The 24,137-nt window shown below is 42.3% G+C and overlaps 2 protein-coding genes across 4 annotated transcripts; one reads left to right on the top strand and one right to left on the bottom strand.

The window, feature by feature from the left end:
• Positions 1–243: 243 nt before the first annotated feature.
• Positions 244–9,202, bottom strand: slc4a1ap (solute carrier family 4 member 1 adaptor protein). 2 transcript variants are annotated; one of them, XM_062396826.1, is made up of 14 exons: positions 8,309–9,145; positions 6,814–7,030; positions 6,527–6,655; positions 6,376–6,436; positions 6,135–6,274; positions 5,861–6,021; positions 5,124–5,193; positions 4,826–5,015; positions 4,528–4,624; positions 4,171–4,420; positions 3,778–3,861; positions 3,394–3,473; positions 3,234–3,303; positions 244–1,595 (listed from the first exon to the last, which is right to left on the bottom strand). In XM_062396826.1, exons 1-14 carry the CDS (start codon positions 9,122–9,124, stop codon positions 1,546–1,548), a joined length of 2,415 nt encoding a protein of 804 aa, XP_062252810.1. In that variant the 5' UTR covers positions 9,125–9,145; the 3' UTR covers positions 244–1,545. The 2 variants fall into 2 exon arrangements, with proteins under 2 accessions (XP_062252810.1, XP_062252809.1); XM_062396825.1 differs by lacking the exon at positions 244–1,595 and adding an exon at positions 1,603–2,090 and having other exon boundaries at positions 8,309–9,202.
• Positions 8,576–15,533, top strand: supt7l (SPT7 like, STAGA complex subunit gamma). 2 transcript variants are annotated; one of them, XM_062396827.1, is made up of 6 exons: positions 8,576–8,700; positions 9,355–9,438; positions 10,125–10,602; positions 10,733–11,057; positions 12,282–12,519; positions 14,931–15,533. In XM_062396827.1, the coding sequence occupies exons 3-6, from the start codon at positions 10,172–10,174 to the stop codon at positions 15,218–15,220; spliced, it is 1,284 nt and encodes a 427-aa protein (XP_062252811.1). In that variant the 5' UTR covers positions 8,576–8,700; positions 9,355–9,438; positions 10,125–10,171; the 3' UTR covers positions 15,221–15,533. The 2 variants fall into 2 exon arrangements, with proteins under 2 accessions (XP_062252811.1, XP_062252812.1); XM_062396828.1 differs by lacking the exon at positions 9,355–9,438 and having other exon boundaries at positions 8,635–8,700.
• Positions 15,534–24,137: the final 8,604 nt, after the last annotated feature.

Consider the following 24,137-nt stretch of genomic DNA (forward strand, 5'->3'; position numbering starts at 1 on the left):
GTCAACACAGATGCAGCTGTTGTTCTCTGGTCGTACAAAACAAATATAAATGCTTGGACACAGAGCTCAAGGGAATTAATCACCATGTGGGTCTATAGAGGGCGCTGTATCCAGTAATAGTAACATACTGTCACTTTAACGTTGAAAAAGGGCCGTTAGCCTTGGCAGAGGAATGGGGTCTCAGATCGCCCTTCTAGTTTCAAAACATCCTTATACAGGAAGCGAGTCGCACATCAGTCACTGAACCTTTAAATCCGAAACCCTTTATTTTTTATAGATTTAAAGGATTGTATAGAATAACTGTACAATATAAAATGTTAACTTTGTAAAACTTATTAAGGCAATAACACGAAAACTTCCCCAGTGTCAGAAAGATTCCTGTTCATGTGTTCGAGGCAGAGAGGACTCCATCTGTGATTACTAGGTCACAGCGAAGACCACAAGCCTCTTTGTGCCAGATCATATTCTGAGAAAGACTGTGTGAAAGAGAGCGAGAGAGAGCGAGAGAGCACTGGAAAGAGAGAAAGTCTGACGTCAAAACAAGTGTGAGTGTGAAGAAAGCCCAGCGAGGCAAGCATTTATGGCAGTGAATGCCAAAGACCATAAAAACAAGGGGAAGCAACTCACAGGTTATGTACAGACACTTTTTATTTTACATTTATATAACAAAAAAACACTTGAGAAGAACAGGAAAGAGGGTGGAAAGTATGGCAGGAAACCAAGAGCACAGCAACGAGTGGGATTTCACACAGAGGAATCCTGCTCGAGGCGAACACAGCGATGGCTGACTCGCTCCTGAAGACAATCGTGTTAAAAAGAGAACTTTGAGAAGGTTGGGCGATGAGTGTGTGTGAGTCGGTGTAGATGCAGACACACACACACACACACTCCACTTAGCTTGAGTCATTATCAGCTTGCGTTTCATCCTGTAAGCCATCCAAGTGTCCAGATGGTCAGAAAAGCTGCTTCAATGCTCTCCCTCTCTCTCTCTCTCTCTCTCCCTCCTACACACACTCCTTTAGAAAAAAAAAGAAGGTTATGCCAGCGATCAACTGAAGCCAAATAGAGGAGGGACCCAGTTCGGATGTCAGGTGGATTTAACTGCATGAAGAGCAGCCAAAGAGCAGGAGGCTGAACAGAGATCAGTTGCTGCTGCTATGTAACTTTACATTTTCTGATTGATTACACAGAATTCAAATGTTTTTGGATATTCAGGTGGCACCCTAATCTATCGTTGTCATCATGGTGGAAAGTGCCAAGAGGCCGACCGCCCAGTGCCTATACAAATGAGGGGGGAGCAAGAGGGGGCAGTTCCCCAAGCTTCCCAGTTCATTTTTAAGTGGAACGTTGGGATTTCTGTTCATCACAGTCTGCGAATGCAAATATCCTCAAGAGGTGAATAAAAGGTTCGGCAGAAGTTCCTCTGCAACTCCTACTTTCTTTCAGGCTTCTCTCTAAAGGTGAGCCAGGGGCTTTGTGTGCTTTGTGCTGCAGGTATTATCTACAGTATGAAAGCGGCTGGAGTGGACGCTGAAGAGCTCCCCCTCAGTAGCCGTACTTGTCGTTGAGGTGAGTGCGTCCGTCTCCAGTCTGATCTGTGAGGGAAGAAAAGAAAGTTTGAGCATTGAAAGGATCCGCACGCCAGAGTCTGACCGATATATCAATGAAGTTAGCCAATAGGAGCTTTTCAGACTTAAAGGAAAACATATTTTTTTTGCAGAAGAATGCGCATTTATGTTCATGTGCATTTATGAAGGAAACAAGTTTCACTTTATTAATCAAAGCTCTATATATATTAGTTTTTTCTCGTGTTTATTTATTCACTATATCTACTCATTGTATCCTCTCGACTTCATTGTAAATGAGTCCATCCCTCAATGAATTTCAAATATAAATAAATGTTAATAATAATAATAAAGTTTATAGTCTGATGACGACATCAAACATCCACATCGTAGAAATAACTGCAAATCCAATATATCGGAAAAACAAAAAAGTTTTACTCCCCAAAATCAGCCTCTCAAGCTGATTTAATAAATCCATACTGGTCAGGCTCCACCACACACACATTCTTGTACTTTGTGAAGACACTGTGAAGACACAAAATGCATTACCTCATCCCTTACCTAAAAACATTACATGTCATTTAGCTGACGCTTTTATCCAAAGCAACTTACATTTTTAGAACACTCATCATTTTATGAGGGGCCATCAAGGGGTTCAGTATCTTGCCAAGGACACTTAGGCATGCAGATGGGATAGAGTGGGATTCGAACCGGCAACCTTCTTGTTGCAGAGCACCCGCTCTATCCCCTAGGCCACACTCTTCCCCAGTTCAGCTGTATGCCTCCACCAACCAGTGCAGTTTCCATGTGAATATTTTCAGTTTTTTTCTAGATTCATATAATTTCACTGTGACCCAGTGAATGTTTGTGCCAAATGTGAAAGGACTCCTTCAAGGCATTGCAGAGACATCACCCTTACAAGGCAAACAATTTGCTTAGCGAGGTCACTGTGACCTTGACCTTTGACAACCGACATCTAATCCGTTCATTCTCGAGTCCAAGTGAATATTTGTATCAAATTTGAGGTATTTTTCTGAAGGCATTCTTGAGATATCACTTGAGATATTAATGCCGGAGCAGACGCATAAAAGAATCCTTTAAAAGACCGAAATGAAAGAACGTATGATCCCATGAAATGTCCCACACGGATCTCTTAACTGTTGCCTTGTTTACTAATCGGGTCACTGACATGACATGAGCACAATTAGTCGAGACCCTGAGTCCAGACTTTTCAAAGTGCGTTTTATACAAGCTTATATTATCATGGGGTCACTTTGATCTAATGCATTCCTCAGTGAACAATCAAAATGTTACAGCAGTTTCTGCTGCACACATGAACCATGACAACCTGTTTACTTCCTCTCGCAATATCCTTAAAAATACTCCCCCGCATTCCTGAACTCAGTGGTTCCAGTTTATCAGTGTCAACAAGTGCTTGTGCAGACGTTGTAGAAAGCTGTATCTTGAGAATGAGAACTATGCTATCTCCTGAGTAGCTGCTTTCATTCTGCATAGATCTGATACAAATTTAGATTCTAGAGAATTTCCAGGTTTTACAGTTCACTGTTGTAGAAATAACTTCTAATGAGTTATGTAGGTAACAGTTGCACTTGTTTCCTAAGAACAACATCAGTGGGTCAGCGCATCAGTCAGGATCAGACTGTTTACCTGAAGGAGGCATCCACACTGAATAATCCGGGTCATCGCATGGATACTCTCCTGAGAGCTGCACTGGAGGCTGTGGAGACAAACCATGAGGAGATTTAGTTCAGGTAAAACTTTATTGTTTGTTAAATGTGGACGTTGGTATTTGTGTGTGAGGACTCACTCGGCTGGGGCCCTTCCCCTTCTTTTTTTTCCTGGCTCCAGGGTCAGTGGCTGGGTCTCTGTCACCTTCTGCTATGGACTCTGGACACGTCAGTACAGAATAGTAAAGACAAACACCAAAGAACATACAACAGTCAATTTAACTTAACTTTAATGCTCCTTTATAATTGACATCTTTAGTTACTAGTTACATTTCAAATCTAGATTTTATACAGAAAAACATTTTCGATGTTTAAAAGTGCTACATGCTAAAAGTGATGTTTTGACTCAAGTCAAAATTTTAGTGTAGCATTGTTTTAGATTTTTGTACACCTACACAATCTGAGTAACCTATCAATACATAACAGCCACTCTAAAATTTACTCAAAAAAACCACGTCACCCACTTGGACTGGATTCCGGTGGGGACTTGCTGCTCTGCTCCACTGCTTCAGCACCGCCCCCTCCTCCCTTCTGTTTGTGGCTTTTCTCTGATATCAAATCATAGCAATAAACATATTAAAACAGTAACATGGGGATATGGGGATATGCACTGTTCTTTGAATGAACAAACAAATCCTGTTGAGACTTGGATGTTGCAGATGTGGGTCATTAGGATGAGATAATATATGACCAGAAATGCAAAAATATTGATACACTTTTTTTATGTAAACAAACCACAGCTTGTTTTTAAAATCAACAATCTGTATGTCTATGATAGAATACAATTATAACACTGTGCTGTTTGTATGTGTAACAGATCTGCTGCCACCCAGTGGCAATATGAGACAGCTTCTTACCTTTCAGCTCATTCGACTGAGCTGGTTTCTCTCTTTGCTCCCTCGAAGAAGAGCTCTCACGAGACATGGATGGACTGGACTCCTCAGACTCGTCATTAGATTCCGTGATACTTGTGCACTGTTCATTATCATTGTCCTCATTTTTCAATGCTCCCTCCACTTCTTCCTCTTCCTCCTCTTCTCCAGTGGGTGCAAGTTCCTTCATGTTGAAGAGCTCCAAAGGTAAGTTTGGTCGCTTAGGAGGCAACATCTAGAGACAGAACACAAACACTGAAATCAGAGAGGAAGAGGAAAGACTAACACATAGGGAAATGGAAGTGACAAAGGATTTAAGTGAGTTAGAAACATAACACCTACCCCGATGGTGCCAGTCTTCAGTTTGTATTTACTTCCTCCTTTCATGGCTCCAAACAGGGGTAAGGTCTTCTTGGGCTTCTCCAACTCTGAGCTGCCACTACCACACCAACACACATCACCATTACCCGTTAGTCTCCACATACTTTTTTCCTTCTACATTAACCCATAGATCAAATCTGCTATAGTATAGCAGGAGTTTATCAATGTACAAAATCGCTAAAATACATATGCAATTCACAGATTTCCGGTGTGAACCTGAACAACCCAGCAGACAGATGACTGTGGTTCTGTGTCTAACCTCGGCAGCAGTGATGGCATCTGAGCCGGCCGCGTGAGTTCGACCAGTTTGCGGAGTCGCTGGGCATCTTTGCGCAAGTCTGCTACGTGAACGTGAAGCTTCCTGCGCTCCACGGCGTCCATCGCTGCCTCAGTTCTCACGGCGGTCATAAAGGCATCTAGTGTGTCGCCCGTGGAAGAGCCAGAAGAGTCTAAGAGGACGGAAGAAAGGCACAATCAGGAGAGGAGAACATACATCTGTTGCACATGGCTGTTGCACATGGCGCAGAAGACTGGAAACACACTGGATTGTGACTCACCTCCTCTTCCAGCATTGAGCTTTTTCTGAGTGTCTTCCAGCTCCTTCTCCACCCCTGACAGTTTGACCACCTACATTACAATCAAACACACAGTATAGTGAACATTATTACATTATATAACAGGTGCAGATTATAACAGTGGTTGGTTCTAAACCCTGGTTCTATCACTTTCATTACCACTCCCCCAACCTACCACAGAGCACCTTCATTACTCATTTTAAGTTACCGCAGTTTTTATGTTGTTTGTAGCTACACTACAAAGTTTTGACAAAAGTATCCTTATCTCCATCCGTTTGTGTTACACATTCCTTTTTGTTGTATACATATATGACACTTTTTAATTTCCTGCTTGACTAAGACTCGCTGGCAGAAGAGATCTTGTATCTCAATGAGACTTTCCTGATTAAATAAATGATTAATAAGTTAAAATATTCTAACAACGAGGCGATTTATTCAGTTTTTTGTGGTAAATATATTTTATAAAGAATTAAAAGAGTGGACTGGGTTTGGTGTCTGGCTCATGTCATGGACCTGAATCAGAGTGTCAGGCAGATGGACAACCCAATAGCTGAATAGTCAGGACACAAACCACACTGCATATGCTCTGAGCAGCAGGTCACAAGTTTCACTCCCAGCTGACCAGACGTTTTACTGCATATAATTCCTCTTTGACGCCATTTCTTGTCTCTATCAAATAAAGGCTCCAAAGTATATTTGTAATGTTGGCAGATGTTTACCAATGATTCAAATGTCTCAGCCCGCTCCTCAATCTTTCCAGCCTTTTTCATTCGGTCTTGCCGCTTCTTCTCCACAGTGCCGGTTCGATCCAGGAAGGTGTCATCATCGCTGTCATAGTAGTCCTCATCTTCCCAGTTCTTCTTCTTGCGTTTGCGGGACACTGGAAATAAGAAATAAAACTTATCCTCACAACAACAAAAAATAACAGAACCTCTCCAGATGGTGGTTCACGATCCCCCTTTCAAACATTCCCAGTATGAGCTGAGCTCCCACCTGCTTCCTGCCGCAGCAGCCCTCTGGCCTCCAGCATGCGACACGCCTCCAGGCAGCACTGGATGGCTGCGTCTTTCTTCTTCCCCGTGACGGTCACCTCAGCAACCAGCTGTCGGCCCTTGGCGTCATCCACAGGCAGCCTGGCAATAAAGGAAAAGTCTACAAAAACTCTGCAACTCTACACCACCTCCCCATTCTTTATGTCCTTTCTGATGTCAGAGAAATGTCAGAAGTCTCTTACTTTATTCTGCACAGCCAGGAGCCGTGGTTTTTGTCTTCATACTCAAACTCCAGCTCCTCCCCTGGGACGCACAATGTCGAAAAAGAAGTTAAGAAACAAAGAAACACAAACCCTTTTCTTCTGCTTCTCATAAAACTAGATTTCTTCTCACCTTCCCGGTCATAGAAGCCCTGCAAAGCTTTCTTGGGATCTTTCAGATATGCAGCCTCCTGGTCTTCTTGGAATTCAGTTGAGAAGGGGTTTTCCTCATCCTCGTCTTCCTCTGGAACAACCTCCTCATCTGCAGGGTGGATTTACAGAGACAGATGGAGTGAAAGAAACGAAGAGAAGTGAAGGGTTAACTGGCGTCTTCAGTTACTCGCCCTGAGAGAAACTCTAACGCCGGCTCACTAAAGATGACCACGCAGCAGACACGGACCACACTGTGACGTTACTCACCAATTCCCCACGAACACCCTGAATCTTCCTTTGATGGTTTCCTCTTGGACTTGATGCTATCGCCTTCCCCTTCTTTCTCCTTCTCATCATCATCGTCGTCATCGTCCGAACCGTCTCCCAGCATCCTCTTCTCTAGCTCTTCTTTCTGTTTGCGGGCTTTTTCCCTCAGCTCTGTCACTGTTAGTTCAGACTCCTCTTCCTCATCAAACTCTGGACCCTGAAGAAGCAGAGCAAAGATGAAGACTTAAAGATAACTGTATAAGACAACATCTTCATCAACTATAGGGAGGTTTCTTTTTCAATTCTAAATAACTTTGTCCCCTAGAATGAATTTTCCAAAAAGCTGGAAACACTGAATACTTGGCACTTTTGCTTAATAAATGGCTGACATAAGTAATTATCTGTCAAATGATCTATTATTTAAACTTAATATGTCTTATCTGATTAACATTATTTGCCAACGTTCCTCTTGAAACAACCTCGCAAATAACCCTTATACTAATTTCCTAAACGTGGGACTCTACGATGTAGTCATAGTCAAGTTGATTTAAAATTAGAAAAGGGCCCTTATTTATGATTTATTACTTCTTTGGACAACTGGACATTGCCAGAGGCAAAGCTAAATTTTATAATAATATATTAGGAATTAAAGCAATTGTATTAAAATGTGTAATTATAAAGGAGGGCACATGAGTCTTTTCTTCACTTGACCAGGAGTCTAAACCTAGACAAGGAAATCAGGAACCCTATGCAGTCCACTCACAGCTTATCTAAAATGACCTTGTATGTTATAAGACTGTAAGAGATCCTAGGATTTCAAGAACAGCATTTAAGTGTTGGACAAAGTTTATTTTTCTGTTTTCCATTTGGGGATGGGAAATGTAAGACGGAAATAATATACCAGGGCTGAAGAGTAGCTCAGCAGCAGAGGTTGTCACAAAGGTTTCAAACACAGACTATGTATAAAAACATTGAAGGAGAAACTGATTTGCAGTGAGAAAATGTATGTAGCACAACATAAAGGACTAGATAAGGTGTGATGTGATCAGAAAATAATGATTATATCATTACAAACAGAAACCCAAAGGCTTTGATGAGACAAACTCAGTTTAGGTATTTTAAGTGTCCACGGCGAAGAAGAGTCAGATCACGGATCGATCAATATACATTCATCCTACTGATGTTTTCACTAGTGTGTAAACCTCTAAATTGTACAAATCGTGGTTTTCTATACCCTGGAATGGGCCCTTTATATCAAACTACTTTATATCTACATCAGGATTGGATCTTTTCTACGGAGGCCGCCATGGTTCATTTTTTACAGTAACCCAAACTGGGTCAGCTGCTACATTTAACTTCACCACTAGATGTCACTACATTCTACACACTGACCTTTAAACCTCCAGTTCAGTGAAAGCTGAGTATGTCATGTACCTCAGTATTTCCAGAGCAGGTGTATAATGGTTGACGCGTGTCTGGTCACAACGGGACTCACCTGCAGGATGAACAGTCTCGTGCTCCCACCGAACTTCAGCACGTGTCCCACCCGGAGCCTGACGTAGGTGTTCGGCGGGATCTTGTTCTTGTTCACCACGGTGCCGTGCGTGCTGCCCAGGTCGTGGACGTAGAAGCCCCTCTCCTCCCCGACACCGCCCCCCTCCCCGGCCTGAGCGCGGAACTGGATCACGGCGTGGTACCTGGAGATGGACGGGTGCTCCAGAGACACGTCGCACACCGGGAGGCGTCCCACCACGAAGAAGCTGCTGTGGGTCAGGTGCACCGTGTCCACTATGGTGCCGTTCTTGAGGATCTCGAGGGCATAGGGCATGTCCGCGGCGCTGCCTCCCCACGGTGGCTCCGTGTACAAGAGAGGGGGGAACTTCCCAGGTAGGGGCCCTCTGACAGGAAGCACCCTGGGTTTAGCTTGAGGTTTGTTTCTGACAGTGGACACGCTCTTGTCTTCTCCGCCATTTTCATCCTCCTCTTTACGCTTCTCCGCGGTTTCTTTTTCAATAGCAGGACTCGGTGAAGCGTTGCTTGTTATTTCTGCGACTTCAACTCTTTCTTCCACAGCTTTTGTTTCTGCAGCCGTTTGTTTGGACGAAGCCGCGACGTGACCGCGTTTGCTCGCGAGAGAAGGAGCCGCAAAAAGAGCGGGTTTCTTGAATTGCTCCTCGGCGTCCGGTTCGGTTTTAGTCGAGTCTCTCTCAGGTTTTCCTCCATTTTCTGATGTGGACTCAGTTTCCAACGTGGAGCTCATTTCTACATCTGTAGTTTCCACTCTCACGTCTAACGGCGGGGGGGCGGCCATGTTTATTTGGTGCGACTGTAAAAAAAGTCCGTCTCCTCTGTGCCTCCAAAAAAACTCAGAAAACCCGTCAATAAAGATAACAATCCTGGAGAGAATATATTGAAAAAGCGATTTAGACTATAACTGAATGTCAGATTGATATACAGAGTTTGATATCATCTAAGTCAAAATGAACGGGTTGTTATGGAACCAAAATTCACATTCAGGTTCTTACTCGAGCTTTTTCCTAGAAGGACAACAGGGATCTTTGTTTCCTGTGCAACATCCGTGAAGGAAACAAGCGCTGCAGCCAGAGGTCTCATCAACTGTGTGATGTGAGTTACAGCAGTGATCTCAACTTCAAGGTTTTACAGGTTAACAGGCCAAACACGAATGTGTGTTACTTGTAGTTAGGTAACTGGTTTGTTGTTGTTGGTCCATTACGAGTCAGAGTTACTACCTTTTCTGTTGTGAAGCGCATCCGCTACAAAACTCCATTCCCAAAATTGTATATTTAAAGTCGTCCCGCTGTTGGAGAAACACACATTCATGCTAAACTTCAAAATCAGCGCTGAAAACGTTTTTAAGTTTAAAGACTAATGTTTGCTCCCGAGTGAAGGTTGTGGTTTTAAACTCTAAAGTTACGAACATAAAACATTTCACTAATCTGAAGTCCATCAGTTATATGTTGTACCTCCTCAGTGTGCTGACATAACGCATAGGCATTCAAATCAATATATATTGAACTTGTGTTTTATTGCTATTGATGAAACCACATTGCGATAATCATTGTTATTTTTTTGACCCAGCCCTATTAAATCTTAATTATGTAAAAATAATTTTACAAAAAAAGGCTTAAGCTAATTAAACGATCAGAATCAATGCTACACTGAAAATACTGCATGTTGTCGGCTATCCGATGTTGTTTGTGCTGCCCCAGTAACTCGCACATCATCAATCTTTGTATGCACCCTCCTCATCGTCAGTTTCAATTGTAGTTACTCCATCTAACTCTTCACAGTTCCAGACTTGATGCTAGTTTGAATCCGGCGTCATTGATCTCTCATCATGATGCGCTACTGGGGGGAGATCCCTGGACCGGCGGGCGCACCTCCCAGCCGCAGCTCCTTTGACCTGCTCCAGCGCGAGTTCCGCTCAGTAGAGATGCAGGACCCTCCCCTGCACCAGCCCTCAGCCCAGCGACCGCGGCCCACCACGATGCTGGACATCCCCTCGGAGCCCTGCAGCCTCACCATCCACACAGTGCAGTTGTGTCAGCATGCTCGCAGACTCCGCAGCCTATTGACAGCGGCCCAGGGTCAGGGTCAGAGCTCAGCATCTAATGAAGGCAGCAGCAGGATGGAGGAGGCTGATACCAACCTTCCGCCACGTCCTCCCACCCCGCCTATCATGCCAGATGATCTGCTGCCTGTTGACAGCAAAGCACCATGGCAACCCTTCCAGCTTCGCCACAGTGACCCTGAAAGTGACTTTTATATGTAAGTTAATCTTATTGTGCTGCATAGATAAGAATGGATTAAATACCATATTGAGGTTTAGATATTGTAATTTATTTAAGAATTGACATTTGACAAATTTATCCCATCTCCTTTGTCTTCCAATCGTAAGGGGTAAAGGCGAACCTGTCACGGAACTGAGCTGGCCCTCCTGCAGGCAGCTCCTCTACCAATCAGTGGCCACTGTGCTGGCACACGCTGGCTTTGAGTCAGCTCAGGAGAGCGTGCTGGAGACTCTGACCGACCTGGTCCATGAGCATTACCTGCGCCTCACCCGCCTGCTGCGGGTGGCTGTGGACCGGGAAGCACGGCTTGGGGCGAGTCCCTTCCCAGACGTGGTGGAGCAGGTGTTCCATGAGGTGGGCATCGGCAGCGTGCTGGCCCTGCAGCGCTTCTGGCAAGTTAGGATCAAAGATTATCACAGCTACATGCTTCAGGTGAGGATTGAGATGGGTCTGTCAGGTTCATAGGATTGTGTTTTTTGATATTGTATATATATATAAATTTGTCAACTATACAAGATTTTGCCGTACTGTTAGACTGTTTGTCTATGCCTTTAATATCTCTGTTTGTACTGAGTTGTTATAGATGTTGCTTTATCAATGAGTGAATTGCATTTATCTCAGTTTGTCATGTATATAATTGCCCGCGTTAGTTTAAAAATATTTAAGTTGTTTCAAATTAGATTTTCAAGAATGTTCGTATTATATTATAAAAAAAAAAAAAAACTAACAACTTTTTGAAACCAACACTTTAGTAGCACTTAAATGGCACTTACTTACAGCACTTTGTAGTTTTGCTTTATTTGAAGAAATTGTATTTTCTTGATTCTTGTCGTCCTTGGTATGTACCCTCGGGTTTGAATGCACTTATTGTAAGTCGCTTTGGATAAAAGCGTCAGCTAAATGAAATGTAATGTAATGTAATATTATTATAACTACCAGTCAATATAGATCATGACATAAAATAATATCAATGATAAGGAATTGTATCCATATCACCCATTCCTTGATTGTTTGTTGCCCTTGATATGATTGATATCAGTATTTCATGAAGTTCATCAGTCAAAAACTCACTTGTTCAAACTGCTCCAAAATGAGGATTTGCTTGTTATCTGTCTCTGTATTTTGAAATTGGATAGACTGAACAGTCTTTAAAGCAATCTGCTTGTTGCATTGTGGTATTATTTTAGTTAGGACACTTCCTTATAATAATTCTCCTCAGAAGGGGTCACTCTTCTGACAAAGATGACATTTTATCCCAAGCTGCAAAATGTATTAATCAATCCATTAATAACTATATTTATTAATGGATGGCATAGTCATGTTTGGCATACTGCTAAACAATGTCTTTCACTTGAAAAATTCTATTGCTTCTACATAACTTGCTGCATCTTCTAAAAGAGCATAAAGCACTTTGTCTGACAGAGTAATAGTGCATAGTGTACAGTTATTGTCCTCAATGACTGGAAGTGTGAAAAGGAGAAAGTGAAGGAAGTGATGATGGCAACCAAATGAGCTTTGCTTTTATTATTTAGACTAAAGAAACATGTTAAGCTGTTCTTTAGAAAATATTATCATTTTCGAAGACTAAATAATCCAGGTTCTCACATCGTCTTACACCAGAAAAACAGGACTAATAAATAGTTTTTCCTCTCTCAGGTCAGTAAGGATCTGTCGGAGGAATACGAGCGTCTTGTGAACCCAGAGAAAGCCCTGGAGGATTCCAAGCCCCTGAGGATTAAGGACGAGCCCATGAGCGACATCTCCTTCCCAGTCAGTGAGGAGCCCGAAGCCGACCTGGCCTCTGGAGACCAGGCTCTGCCCATGGGGGTCCTCGGGGCCCGCGCTGAAAGGCTGGCTTCAGGACTGGATGCCGACCATTCTCCTCACACGTCGGGTGAGAGCTGCATTTACATTCATATCCTGCATTCATGAATACATTTTCTCCAGAGTCCACAGTCAGTGCTGGCACTCGGCTGTGACCACATAGAGCAGTCACAGCCGCTGCTTGTTGCATTGTGGTTGTATTTAAGTAAGGACACTTCCTATTACGATTTCTCCTCAGAAGGGGTTTTCAATAAGCTTGTTAACATGACCTAGTTTTCATCAGGTCACTCTTCTGACAAAGATGAAATTATATCCAAAGTTACTTGACTAAAATTTGTCTGTGTTTGTTTACTATTAAAGGACCCATTGTATTCCCATTTTACCACAGTTGAAATGGTTCCTTGGGGTCTTAATGAAGTCTGTAACATATTTTGGTCAAAATACCAGAAGGATCATTTAAAACAGCACCTTTTTACCCTGTCTAAAACATCCCTCCTCAGCTACCCCCCTCTCCCCCTCACCCTCCTTCACGAGATAGAAGCGCCCTGATTTTTTGCTATCTATTACCTCTGTAGAAATATTGCTACTGGAGACGAAGATACATCTTGCAACCATATTGTTTTGAACCAGAGTCAGGTGGGCCGCAGCCTGGCTGCGAGAGCCCCAGCGCCCCAGCGCAGCCCCGCAGTGAGAGCTTGAGCTGGCGCCGCAGCAGGACCCTTCCACACTGTTGAGTCAACGTTAAGAGGTGTCCCGGGGGTCTCCGCCTCGACGATCTGCATGTTTATGCCACTTAGATGTCTGGCGGGTAGCAGCAGCGAGCTAACGCTGGCTTGCAAACGGCGCAGACAGAGCCGGGCCGGTGGAGCACGGGGAGAGGGTGGAGCGCGTTAGCCGGGGAGCTTGGGAGCTGGGCCGTCTCTTCCAGGACCCGGTGAGATGATGATGGTGGGGGGTGGTCCAAGGCCATGTAGCGAGACTCCCTGCATGGGCATGGTTTGAAAATGACGTATTTTTCGGTTGTAATCCCATTCGACGCCATCGAGTGTATCGTTTATGATAGAGGAACCACAACAAATCGTGGGATATGTTTTTTTCCAGAGTTTTGGGGACGGTAGACATGCCAGATAGCCAAATTAACGTTCAGAAGCACTATAAAAGTGGAATTTGCATAATATGTCCCCTTTAAGACATGTTTCTGTCTGACATGTCTTCTGCTGACCGTTGAACTGAGTTTGAAAAGGTCTTTCTACCACAGTGACTATATCACTGCACCATAATTCTGTTTCTGAAAACAGCCAGTATGATCAAACTACTTTAAAAACACATTAAATATAACTAGAGTGGGACTCGGTTGAGCTCATTCCTCTGCCAAGGCCCAAAAGTCTCCATAAATTCAATCAAGCTGCACCAAATTACACAGACTCATAGATATCCGCCCCCTATGTGTATCACATTGTTTTCATCCAGATCCATTAATTATCCCCTGCTGTGAAACTGTCCCAAAATAGCCACATCTCACAAACTATGTGAGAAAGCACTCCTGGATCCGCTCATTTGTCTTGATCTGCAGCAGGAAAATGGTGTTTCTTAGTTACTTCTGTGCATGTTGGTTAATTCAACCCAAAAACAAAGTGACCGGGATAATGCTTATAGTATTTCCTCCTTGACAGAGGTATTAAAACAATTTGTGGATTACTGCCGGTTTCTCTACTGCTATAGAAACCACTAAATTCAGGTGTTTTATTTTTGCACTGTGAATTTTCGCTGAGCTATGTTGCTGGAGCAGCACTAAGCCACATATAGAGATTGATGATGTGTCATTAAAAATAATCTCATCCAAAAATAATCTTATTAATACTTCACACACTGGAAAACCAATAATTTAGAACATGTTGAGACATTTGGTAGATCTTTCACAGTGTCGCAATCTAATGTATGTTTGTTCACCAGAATCTGACACCTTTGAAAGAGGCCTCTTACAACCTGGAAGTTTTGACTTTCTATCAACACATAACGGACATATGGATGTTTTTATTTTTTTCTTCAATATTTACAATTCAAATTCAATTTTCTAAGTGGATCACATTGAGTGAGGGTGTTTTATCACCTCCAGCTCTTAGTGCAGACAAATTGGGCTGGTTCATTTCACACTTTGGTGCTATTCGTTTGAGTCTGAACACATTAACCCTTCTCTGGGGAAAAACTATTTGGGCCAAAACCTATGAGCTGTCTCAGTCCCAAATTAACTCATGGAGCTATTTCTTTATGTTGGGATTTTGATCTGATCCTGATCTGACCCAAATACCAGGTGTTCTCTGCAATTTTGGGTAAATGTCAGAATGACCAGAGGTCTCAGTGAGGCACCTTCTTTCTGTATTTACTTTCTTGCTCCAGTCCTAAAAGCATCAGAATAAAAATGAGGAGTCAATTTTGTATTAGAAAATCACCTTTGCTAAAACTGCGCTCTTCTCTTATAAGGTGGGGCCGGGGCCACCAACTCCCCCCTGTGGCCGCAGGTTAAAATGGAGCCGCAGGATGGCGAGGACGGCCACAGTTCGAGCCACCACCATCACCACGCTGTCCTGGGTGGGGATGTGTTTGAGGAGGGAGGCCCCATGTCCACCATGAGTGAATCGGGAGGAGCCATGGCCCCCTCGCCTGGTGGTGCGACCTCAGAAGCCAGCTACGCTTCGCACTCACCTGACTCCTTGATGGGCTCTTCACCCGTCTTTAACCAGAGGCCCAAGAAACGGTCGAAGAAGATGTGAAGTTTTGGATGAGACAGTGGACACGTTACTAAATTTGCTGCTGAGATCATGGCCTCTGGATAAACTGACTGAGACGTTCATGTCACGAACGAACTGAACTAATGGGAGTGGGGTGGGGGGGTGTAGTTTGTAGTTCCTCTCAAAAAGCTTAATATGTTGGCACTAAATATATCAATGTGGTTTATTGTCAAATGAAAATGATGTTTTTAATCTCTTGAATTCTCCTAATTTGACTTAATTGTTTAAAAAAAACACTCAAGAGATGAAAAAACAATCTTTCACTTAACCTAATAAATTATAGAACACGAAAAACAAGTGGTCTAGAAGTAAATCATTTAGTTAAACATCTTAATAATTCAGCAGAATGGTTTGTTTCCCAAGCTATTAACTCACTTTCTCCTAACAAACCAATTACTGTCTGCGCCATTCATTACGATACAAGACGCTCCCACCAAGACAAAACACAAAAGAATATTTTGTTTTCCTCATGTATTTCCATCCCCTTGTTTCCACTCTGCAGTTCTCTTTACACGCAGCTCGACACAGCAGAGTAATCCACACACCTACACACACACACACACACACACAAACACACACACCTGTCAACCTGAAGCGGCTCCGCAAAATTAGCATCTGTTTCGGTAATGAGGCAGAGCTGTGAATGCAGCACCAGAGGCAATTATGGTTTGATTGTCTGCATCATGACGGCGACATCAATCCAGCCTTAATGGCAAATTAATTACGGCATGCATACGTTTGTATTCTGAATGAGCGGCTCTGTCTGAATATGTGACTTTTTCTTTTCCTCTTTTCTTTTCACAACTGGGCAGGTATTGTTCTTCCTATGGGAAGTGCCGATGGGGTCAAATATTGATATTCAATTAGCTGCAGCGAAAGTTGATGCGCATTTTTATTTATTTCTTGTGGCCCGACTTAAAAAATGTGTCTGATCTGCAGTGCCGTGGGACCCAGGTGGGAGCTGGAGCAGCTGGAAAACATTATCAGTATTCCAGACTCGTAGCGAGAGAGGCTCCCCTCGTCCATGCTAATACCTGTGAGCTGTGTCGCCTGGTTCTAATGGGAGTCCTGAATTATTTTCTGCTCTGATATTCTGTTGGAAAAACTCCAGTGTGCAGCCGAAAAACAGCATCAACATTGACCTTGTCACTTCGAGTCTGTGTTGACTGCGCAAAATGGAATCTTTGCAAGATGTGGCTTCCAAAGCTGTGGCCCTCAGGAACAAAGGACTGGCTTGACCCTTTTAAATCCAAAGTTGTCTCAGAAAACTAACTGTGGCCAATGGTAACAAACAATGTTCTGAACTTTACAGTCTACGGCAGAGGCTCCAAAAAAATTCTCAGCATAGGACCTAAAGATAAAAAAATATATAGACAGGGCAGTCTCATATATGGATATATTATACAATACATCCCTAGGAATATTTTTTAAAATGTCTTAAGTTACCTAAAAGAACAACACAAGAGAAATGTCTTAAAGATTTCAGATTTTAGGACAGTCCCCTGGTAGTGGTCCACGGACCCCCATTTGAGAACCACTGGTTGATGGTTTCAGATAGACAAAATCTGGCTTTATTGAAGGCAATGTCAGTCATCAGTATGTCAGTCCACCAATTTGGTCCATGCTTACAGATATTTGAAGAATTGTAGAGTCTTTGTTCATCCTTTCAATTCCATTATCATCAGTTCAACATTGTACTTAATCCATTACTTTGGTTTAAGACTTAATTCCCGTAGAACCATGGGTCTGCCAACACAAAACAGCTGCTCGCCTGTGACACTTTTATTTTGAAAACTCAGAGCAAGCCTAACATGAATTGACCTGTGCACCAGCCGGCTTCTCTCATGCAGAGGAAACAGGAGCTTTCGACGTCTTCAAGAGTAGTTCTCTGATTAACTTAACATTATCTTAATTTACATGTTATGGTGTAATGCTCTGTGATTCAAGGAAATGGTGCTTCCCTGCTCTGTCACGATATTGACAATAATTAAACACCTTTAAAGATGTCCCTGTGCCTCTTGGAAAATGTGGCCCAAAACATGGCATCTCCTATTCAAACCATACCGGCAGAGTTTTTTTTAGTAGAAGATACATCTACACTCGCATTGGAGAAAATGTCAACTCCGACACAGAATGCAAAATGAAACAGGACAGTTTTTTGAGGGGCAGCTCAACCCATCCGACCAAAGAACACGGAATGAAAATAAAATGTGTTAAGTAAATTCTTCCAGTCTTAACATTGAAACACAACTGAGGCAGTTATGTGTTAAATAAAGTTATGAAGTTAGAAGTTTTAAGTGAAGTTAAAACCTGTTACTTTTATCAAAATAAAAGTAAATAACACTTTTTGTTGTAAATTGCCTGAGGAAGTTCACTGGCCAGTTTTGTGTAATTTGGACACGTAATCTGTTCGACAAGAATTTAATTGACCTTTAATCTGTAGCAGTCAGTGGGGGCCTGGGCAGTTTGCCTTCAGCGTTTTCAGCGAGTAGAACATGTCCTCTTCCACGTCCTCTGACAAATGACTGCAGTCATCTTCAAATGGGTCATACAACGGGCCAACATCGCCACCAGATCATTTAGATCATTTGATTTCACCATGTTGGATTGAGACCATTGAGACGCAGATAGAACACACTTACCTGTGATGGATGCTGATCTCTGTCATGGTAACAACATTAACTGAATCACTTCCTGTTAAGCAGTTTGTCTTCAAATTAAAAATAATTCCAGAGCTTTCATCTTTTGGAATTGGGTCTGAAGATTGTGTCTGAAATAGCCCGCAAGCAATCTATGAAAAAATCACATCAGATAAGTAAATCTTTGAAATTTACACGGAAACCACACTAGAAAAATTAAAGCAAATTTCAGTTTTATTTGATGAAAAACACTGACCATAAAGTATTCATTGCAGATAAACCAGGTAGGATGTACACTGTTTTCCAACTTCACTCTGCACAATAGACTGTTAAACCTAAAAAGCTCTGCACACAACGTCCAGCATGCAAACAACAAAGGTGACAGTATACTGTAGAAGTGTTTGAGGAGGACTCACTAAAGACCAGATCTAATTCTGAAGCTCTTGAGCATTATCACAGAACAAGAGAACGGACCATTCCAAAAAGGAAGGTTAACAACGGACACTGTATGTAATGAATCGCATAAAATCCTGATCTCCATCGTCCTCATCACAGTGCACCATGGGAACACAAGCTGTGGTCATGGGTCTATGTGATGCTGCTTGAATTTCTTTGTGAAAGTAAATCTACAGCCTGAAAAACAGAAACGTCCTAAGTGGTCACTAACCGCCTTGATTTAATGTGCTAACACGCAGTGTTATTATATTTGTGCTGTGGCAATGTGACCCCTCAGTTTGCCAACAGCTGCTCGGTTGCTTTGCGCGGCAGAGAAAAGGTGTAATTACAAAAATGTCAAGATGTTTTTTGAGCAGGGGTCTGCGAGCGGGGCCAAAACGTGCTGAGAGCCAAAGAAAAGACCCACCAAATGATTAATTACCTTCCTGTGTGCAAACTCATTAATTTGGAATGAAATTTAATCTCTCTGACTGTGTTGTGAGTTTGTGAGCGGAATGAGGAATATGTCTACTTTTTACTCCCGGAGCTGGGATGGTTCTTCAGGCTACTTATTTGTCTGTTGTTTGACAAATCACACTCATCCTAAAGTTAATGGCGTTGCAGGATTTCTCTGACTTCTATTTATTGCAATCACGTAAAGAGATACTGTACAACTGCGGTGGAGCCAAATAATGAATTATGATATGGGATGATGGTATCAAGAGAAAGATGAATTGCCAGACATACGGGATATGACAGGAACAAAGGGTCCCATGCTACACATTGCCACTGTTGCAGCCATTTCACTGCAGGCAACAGATGAGAGAATTGATTGCAAAGCATCAGAGTCTCAGTCTGAATCAATTGATGGATATTTTCTCTTGGGTGATCGGACTGAAAATGTAAAATGAAGCGAGGATTGAGGTTTCTTTTTTTTAGTTTGGAGAAAAATGGTTCAAAGGTATAATTCAAAGTAACAAATGAGAAATGAAGGTCTGATCAGAAAATGTGATTGGAATGTAAAACATGCTGAAAAATGAGGAGCCGAGAAAATCAACTTTGTCACATTGGTGATGCATGAATATTATACATTCCGGTTACTTTAGTCTTTTGCTTGAGCACAACATTGAGATACTTATACTATACTTAAGTATTTATATAGTATGCTACTTCATTGCCCTGCCTCACTATAATTCAAATGGGTTCTGTCATTTTAGGTAGTTCTTCACACTGTTGTAGAGCGTTCACTTCCCCAGTACATTTGGTTATAATTACTTATTTGATGCTTTAAATATGGGTTGAAACAGCTGAGACTGACTCTTGACGGGTCGAGCTTGTGCGTCGCCAGGACATCGATGGGTTTCAGATGTCTTATTCGTTATCAGTATTTCCACAAACGAGTGAGTTCCCTTCTAAACTTCTCAGGCGCCAATGATCTGAAGCTCTCCATTATTTCTCAGAATAGAGAAAAGTTCATTATTGAACATAAACGTGTAGCTCCTCAGAAGTCGGACTCTTGGATGGTTACGCAGCTTCAAAGACCCCATTTTAAATCTGCTTTCCAACTCTTTCTGTTTTGAAACAAAGTGTTGAAAAGACATTCACACCCACTTCAATCATGATTGATCAAGTGTAGAGGTGAATGTATGCAGGGTTTAAATTTGTCTCTCACCAGTTTTTTCCACTTCTTATGTAACTATTTCAGCCGCTTTCCATGTAAACAGCCATGGGCAACACACTGAATACCTTCTGGGAGAGACATCCCAACCCTCTCCACGATATCCAGCTTTTCACATGCACCCCCCCCCCCCCCCCCTTTGAGTTGATGAGTACTACACAGACATTTTAAATCTAGTTTCACCTTGACCTGCTACAACATTAAAATGATGCTTGACTTATAATTAACAATCTAATGATGCAAAACATTTTTGTTGTATAATAAGTACTTTTACTTTTACATTTAGCGGACATTACCTCTATAGGCTTATGTTAGAAACTGACCAGAAGTGGTAATGGTTGTTTGTCTCTATTTGTTGAAATCCGCCTTGACAATCCATCCAGGTTTCTCCCAACCTTTCGACCAATGACAGCTGCTCCCAACAGGATAAGCAGTACAGGTGATGGATAGATTAATACCTCTGTACTCAATTGACTATGTTACAGTGTTGTACTTGCACCTTTAATTAAATAGTGGATATTGCCTCCACTTCCTCTGTGACACATGGAATTCTGTAAATCTGAGGAAAAAGCAGTAGAAAGATATTTCTGCTAAACAAAATTCAATCTTCATTTTCAGAATTTATTCAATACATATTTTCAGCGCCCCTATATTCACATTATACAGATATGAGGGAAGAAAAGATTTGACAAGCCTCACGATTTGAGAACTACTGCTTTTGTGGATAAAAAAGCAGGAAGTCATAAGCACCACCCGTCTGAAATGCAAGTAAACAGAAGAACAAACCTCCATCGGATTTAACCAAGCCTGCTCTTTGTAGCATTTAGAGAGGACTTGTCTCTTTAAAACACATTGGCAGCAAACCACAGTATTTCTTATGCAGACAGGTCAACCCACACGCCTTGTTCGCCCCAGGTTAAGCTGCCCATGCAGACCTGGAACATGAGTCCCACCTCCTTCACATAAACTGCCAGAACATCACCCATAACCTCGGCTATATGTGTGTGAGTGGTAGAGCTCACCGGGGAGGCCGAGCTAAGTGTGGGTTGCCCGGGGGAAGAGGAAAAAACCTGTATCCATGTAGCCCTGTGTAATGTGCTTTCATATGATAGCTTTCATCTTCATAGAATAAAGTCGACTCTGGAAATGGAGTCACTCTACAGCAAATCCATTTTACTGGAAACAATATTGGTCTTTTGAAAATCTGGTGCTATATTGTGTCAACTCACCATCCCACCATCGGAGGGCAGCCTTGCGCCACATTCAAGCCGTGGCTGGACCGAGGCCTCCTCTCTGTCACGTCTGGCATTCTCCCGGCTTCCGAGCCCTCGGAGCGAGCTGAGGTTTAATGGCATCAGAATGCTGCAGAGAAAATGTTACCAAATGAATATATTTCCTCACACAATCAGCTCCCTGCTTGCTGCGTTGCATTCTACGTCCCCAAATGTATGGTTTGGGATGCATCTCAAATATAAACAAATCAAAGCTGTTATGTTACAGCAAATGACTGAGCACAATGAGTAGAATTTTTTCCTCCACAGACGAGTCACCTTTCAGGATATTCCCACAATCCGATGCCAGTTTTCTCATCCTGACATGTTTTTTTTGCCTTAAAATGACAAATCCCTAATTGCTTGTCAGTGAAGTCGGCCAGTTGTTGAGTAGGTGTTTTGTCACATCTGCCTTCGCAGCACCAGGTCCAGGGTAACCAATTAGAGTATTGGGTCTGAATATTGCTGCCAGCCAGTGGACAAAAATAGCACAGGCGTTTTGCTCAATCCATTGCACCACAATTGATATGACTGTGGGTAATGTATTCACATCAGGCGCTGAAAGCACTTTAGATGATGGTACTGATATCATGAAGAGGCCTTCAATCCCCTCCCGCACCATCATCTTCTGTACAATACAAGCTTTTAGTGTTCATATTCATTAAGTCGGCTTAAATATGAACGTGCCTGAAGCTGCCTGTGCATCGGTAACTGGGCTAAAATGATGCTGTGAGCTTTTATGGCAAAGGAGATAGAAGAAAGTGACACATTCATTTTTATTTGTTGTATTTGGCACGATTGATTTTGAGGGAGCATTAGGGCCATGTTTAAGGTATACGAAATTCTGAGATTTAGAAAAAAACGTTGTATCGCCAGAATAAAGTCGTGATATTACGAGTTAAACGTATTATTACAAGAAATAAGTCAGAATACCATGGGAATGAAGTCCAATTTTAGAAGTAAGTCATATTATTATGAGAAAAATCTTTGTAAAAATATAATTCTAATATTACAAAACTATTCAGAAATGGAATCACATACATTATTTATTCTAGTAAAAGTAAAAAAAAAATGATGTAATATTATAATACTCCTCTTGGAATATGAGATTTTTTTTTTTTTATTTTCCGAAGAAAGTTCATAATCTTATGAGGAAAAGAAGGGTTGATTTTATGACAATATGTGATTTGTGACTTTTTTATGACAAGCAGCCAGGAGAACCTGTGTTGGTCGTTAAATTTCAAAATCATCAACCAGTCTGATTGTGAAACTGATCACCAACTTAATTCTCGAAATCTCTGAATGAAGTTGTCTTTAACATGGCCCTAATACGCCGTCATGTCAAAGTGTTCAGATGTAACTGAGTGTTGACTCACAGAAAGTATTTTTGAAGCAAATCGCAGCCATCAGAAGTGGATTGTTTAATGGACCGGAAGTGCATGGGCTTAAACGGGGCCTGAACATGCCATTAGCAAAACACATGTGCAGGCTGAGTGCAATAATAAGGCATTCATCATTTCTAATAAAATATCAAAGTGTCGGTTGTACGTGCTGTGATGCTGCAATAAGATGCTTTCAAAGGCCTTGTGATGTTGATCTCAAACTACAGCTGTCCAGGAACAGACCTGAAAGAAAAAAAATAGGTCCCTGGTTCTTGTGTCACCTTTCGCCTTGACACCTGTTCTTGGAAAGCACAGGTTTAAAACCTGAGCCCCCATCGGTTTGTCACAGCGCGGTTGTGAAGCTGTGACACTGTGATTAGTCTTCAGTGTCAGTGTGCTGATACCATGGCTATGACACCATCCCCTCCCCCTGTGCTAACCGTCGGCAGTCCCTCAGAAACTGTCAAAATATTTTCAAGAACGTGCGAAACCTGAGAACAAGCGGTGACAGCTGCTGGAAAGATTTTTTCGATGAACATGTCACCATTCAATCACGATTGTTTTGTTTACCTGTTGGTATTCCCTCCAAAACTACTGAATTTAGCTGGCCGGAAAGGAACGCCTGGCCGAGAGTAGATTTGTTTACTCACTCGCGGTGATGTTGAAATGAGAATGATGCTGTGACCTTACCTTTCTGTAAAATCCTCTCAGAGACTCAGAGGGAAACAATCGGGTTTGATTCTAATCCAGTGGGCAGAAAGGAAGCAGAGGGCAGACGCTGTAGAGGAAAGTTTCTATGATACCTTCTTTCATATCATGTTTAACATGCTAAGTTTAGCTGTGTAGCTGCAAAGCAACACTCTTCCTCCTCATACTCCTGCTTCTTATTATGTGTCTCCCACTCAAATTAGTCATCAAATTACTTTCCAGACGCCGAGCTATATATCGCAGTCCCACCTCACAGATTGTCTGCAACATGGTTTATTTTCTTTATCACGTCTTTCCATGCCGTATGAGATGATTTCTAATACTGCTAAATATTGTTACACACACACACAGGAGGAAACAAGTATCAAGTATCTTGATCTAGTTTACCTTATCTATTGTTTCCTTTCATTGCCAAATCACAGTAAATGGAGACATATGATGCTCATATTAAGGTTTATAATTATAATATAACACACACATTTCATTATACTATCCACTGCTGCAGCTCCTCTTTTCAGCCTCTGTCTGAAACACAAGTTTTAGCTCCTGTCTTTTTAAGGCCATCCCGCCTTATGTAGCCCAGTCTGCTCCGATTGGCCAGCTAGCCCACTCTGTTCTGATTGGTCAACCCCTCCCAGCACAAGTAGGAAATATCAACATCTGCCCTTGCTTAACCTGACTTGAGGCACAGGCCAAACGAGCATGATGCAAATGTGAGGAACACAATTTCCTGGATGTATTGGCTGGACAACTGAAGAGGTGGTTCAGGAGCTTCTGTGTTTTTGT

The sequence above is a fragment of the Platichthys flesus genome, chromosome 10 (assembly GCF_949316205.1).
Source record: "Platichthys flesus chromosome 10, fPlaFle2.1, whole genome shotgun sequence".
NCBI classification, from domain to species: domain Eukaryota; kingdom Metazoa; phylum Chordata; class Actinopteri; order Pleuronectiformes; family Pleuronectidae; genus Platichthys; species Platichthys flesus.

What these genes read in the sequence shown, in the direction of transcription:
- slc4a1ap (XM_062396825.1), bottom strand. Translation starts at nt 9,124, where the DNA reads ATGGCCGCCCCCCCGCCGTTAGACGTGAGAGTGGAAACTACAGATGTA. An exon ending in GCTGCTGCGGCAGGAAGCAG is followed by an intron (nt 6,022 to 6,134) that starts GTGGGAGCTCAG and finishes TCTTATTTCCAG; the next exon opens with TGTCCCGCAAACGCAAGAAG. An exon ending in AGTGTGGATGCCTCCTTCAG is followed by an intron (nt 2,091 to 3,233) that starts GTAAACAGTCTG and finishes GTGTCTTCACAG; the next exon opens with TGTCTTCACAAAGTACAAGA.
- supt7l (XM_062396827.1), top strand. Translation starts at nt 10,172, where the DNA reads ATGATGCGCTACTGGGGGGAGATCCCTGGACCGGCGGGCGCACCTCCC. An exon ending in CCTGAAAGTGACTTTTATAT is followed by an intron (nt 10,603 to 10,732) that starts GTAAGTTAATCT and finishes TCCAATCGTAAG; the next exon opens with GGGTAAAGGCGAACCTGTCA. An exon ending in ATCACAGCTACATGCTTCAG is followed by an intron (nt 11,058 to 12,281) that starts GTGAGGATTGAG and finishes TTCCTCTCTCAG; the next exon opens with GTCAGTAAGGATCTGTCGGA.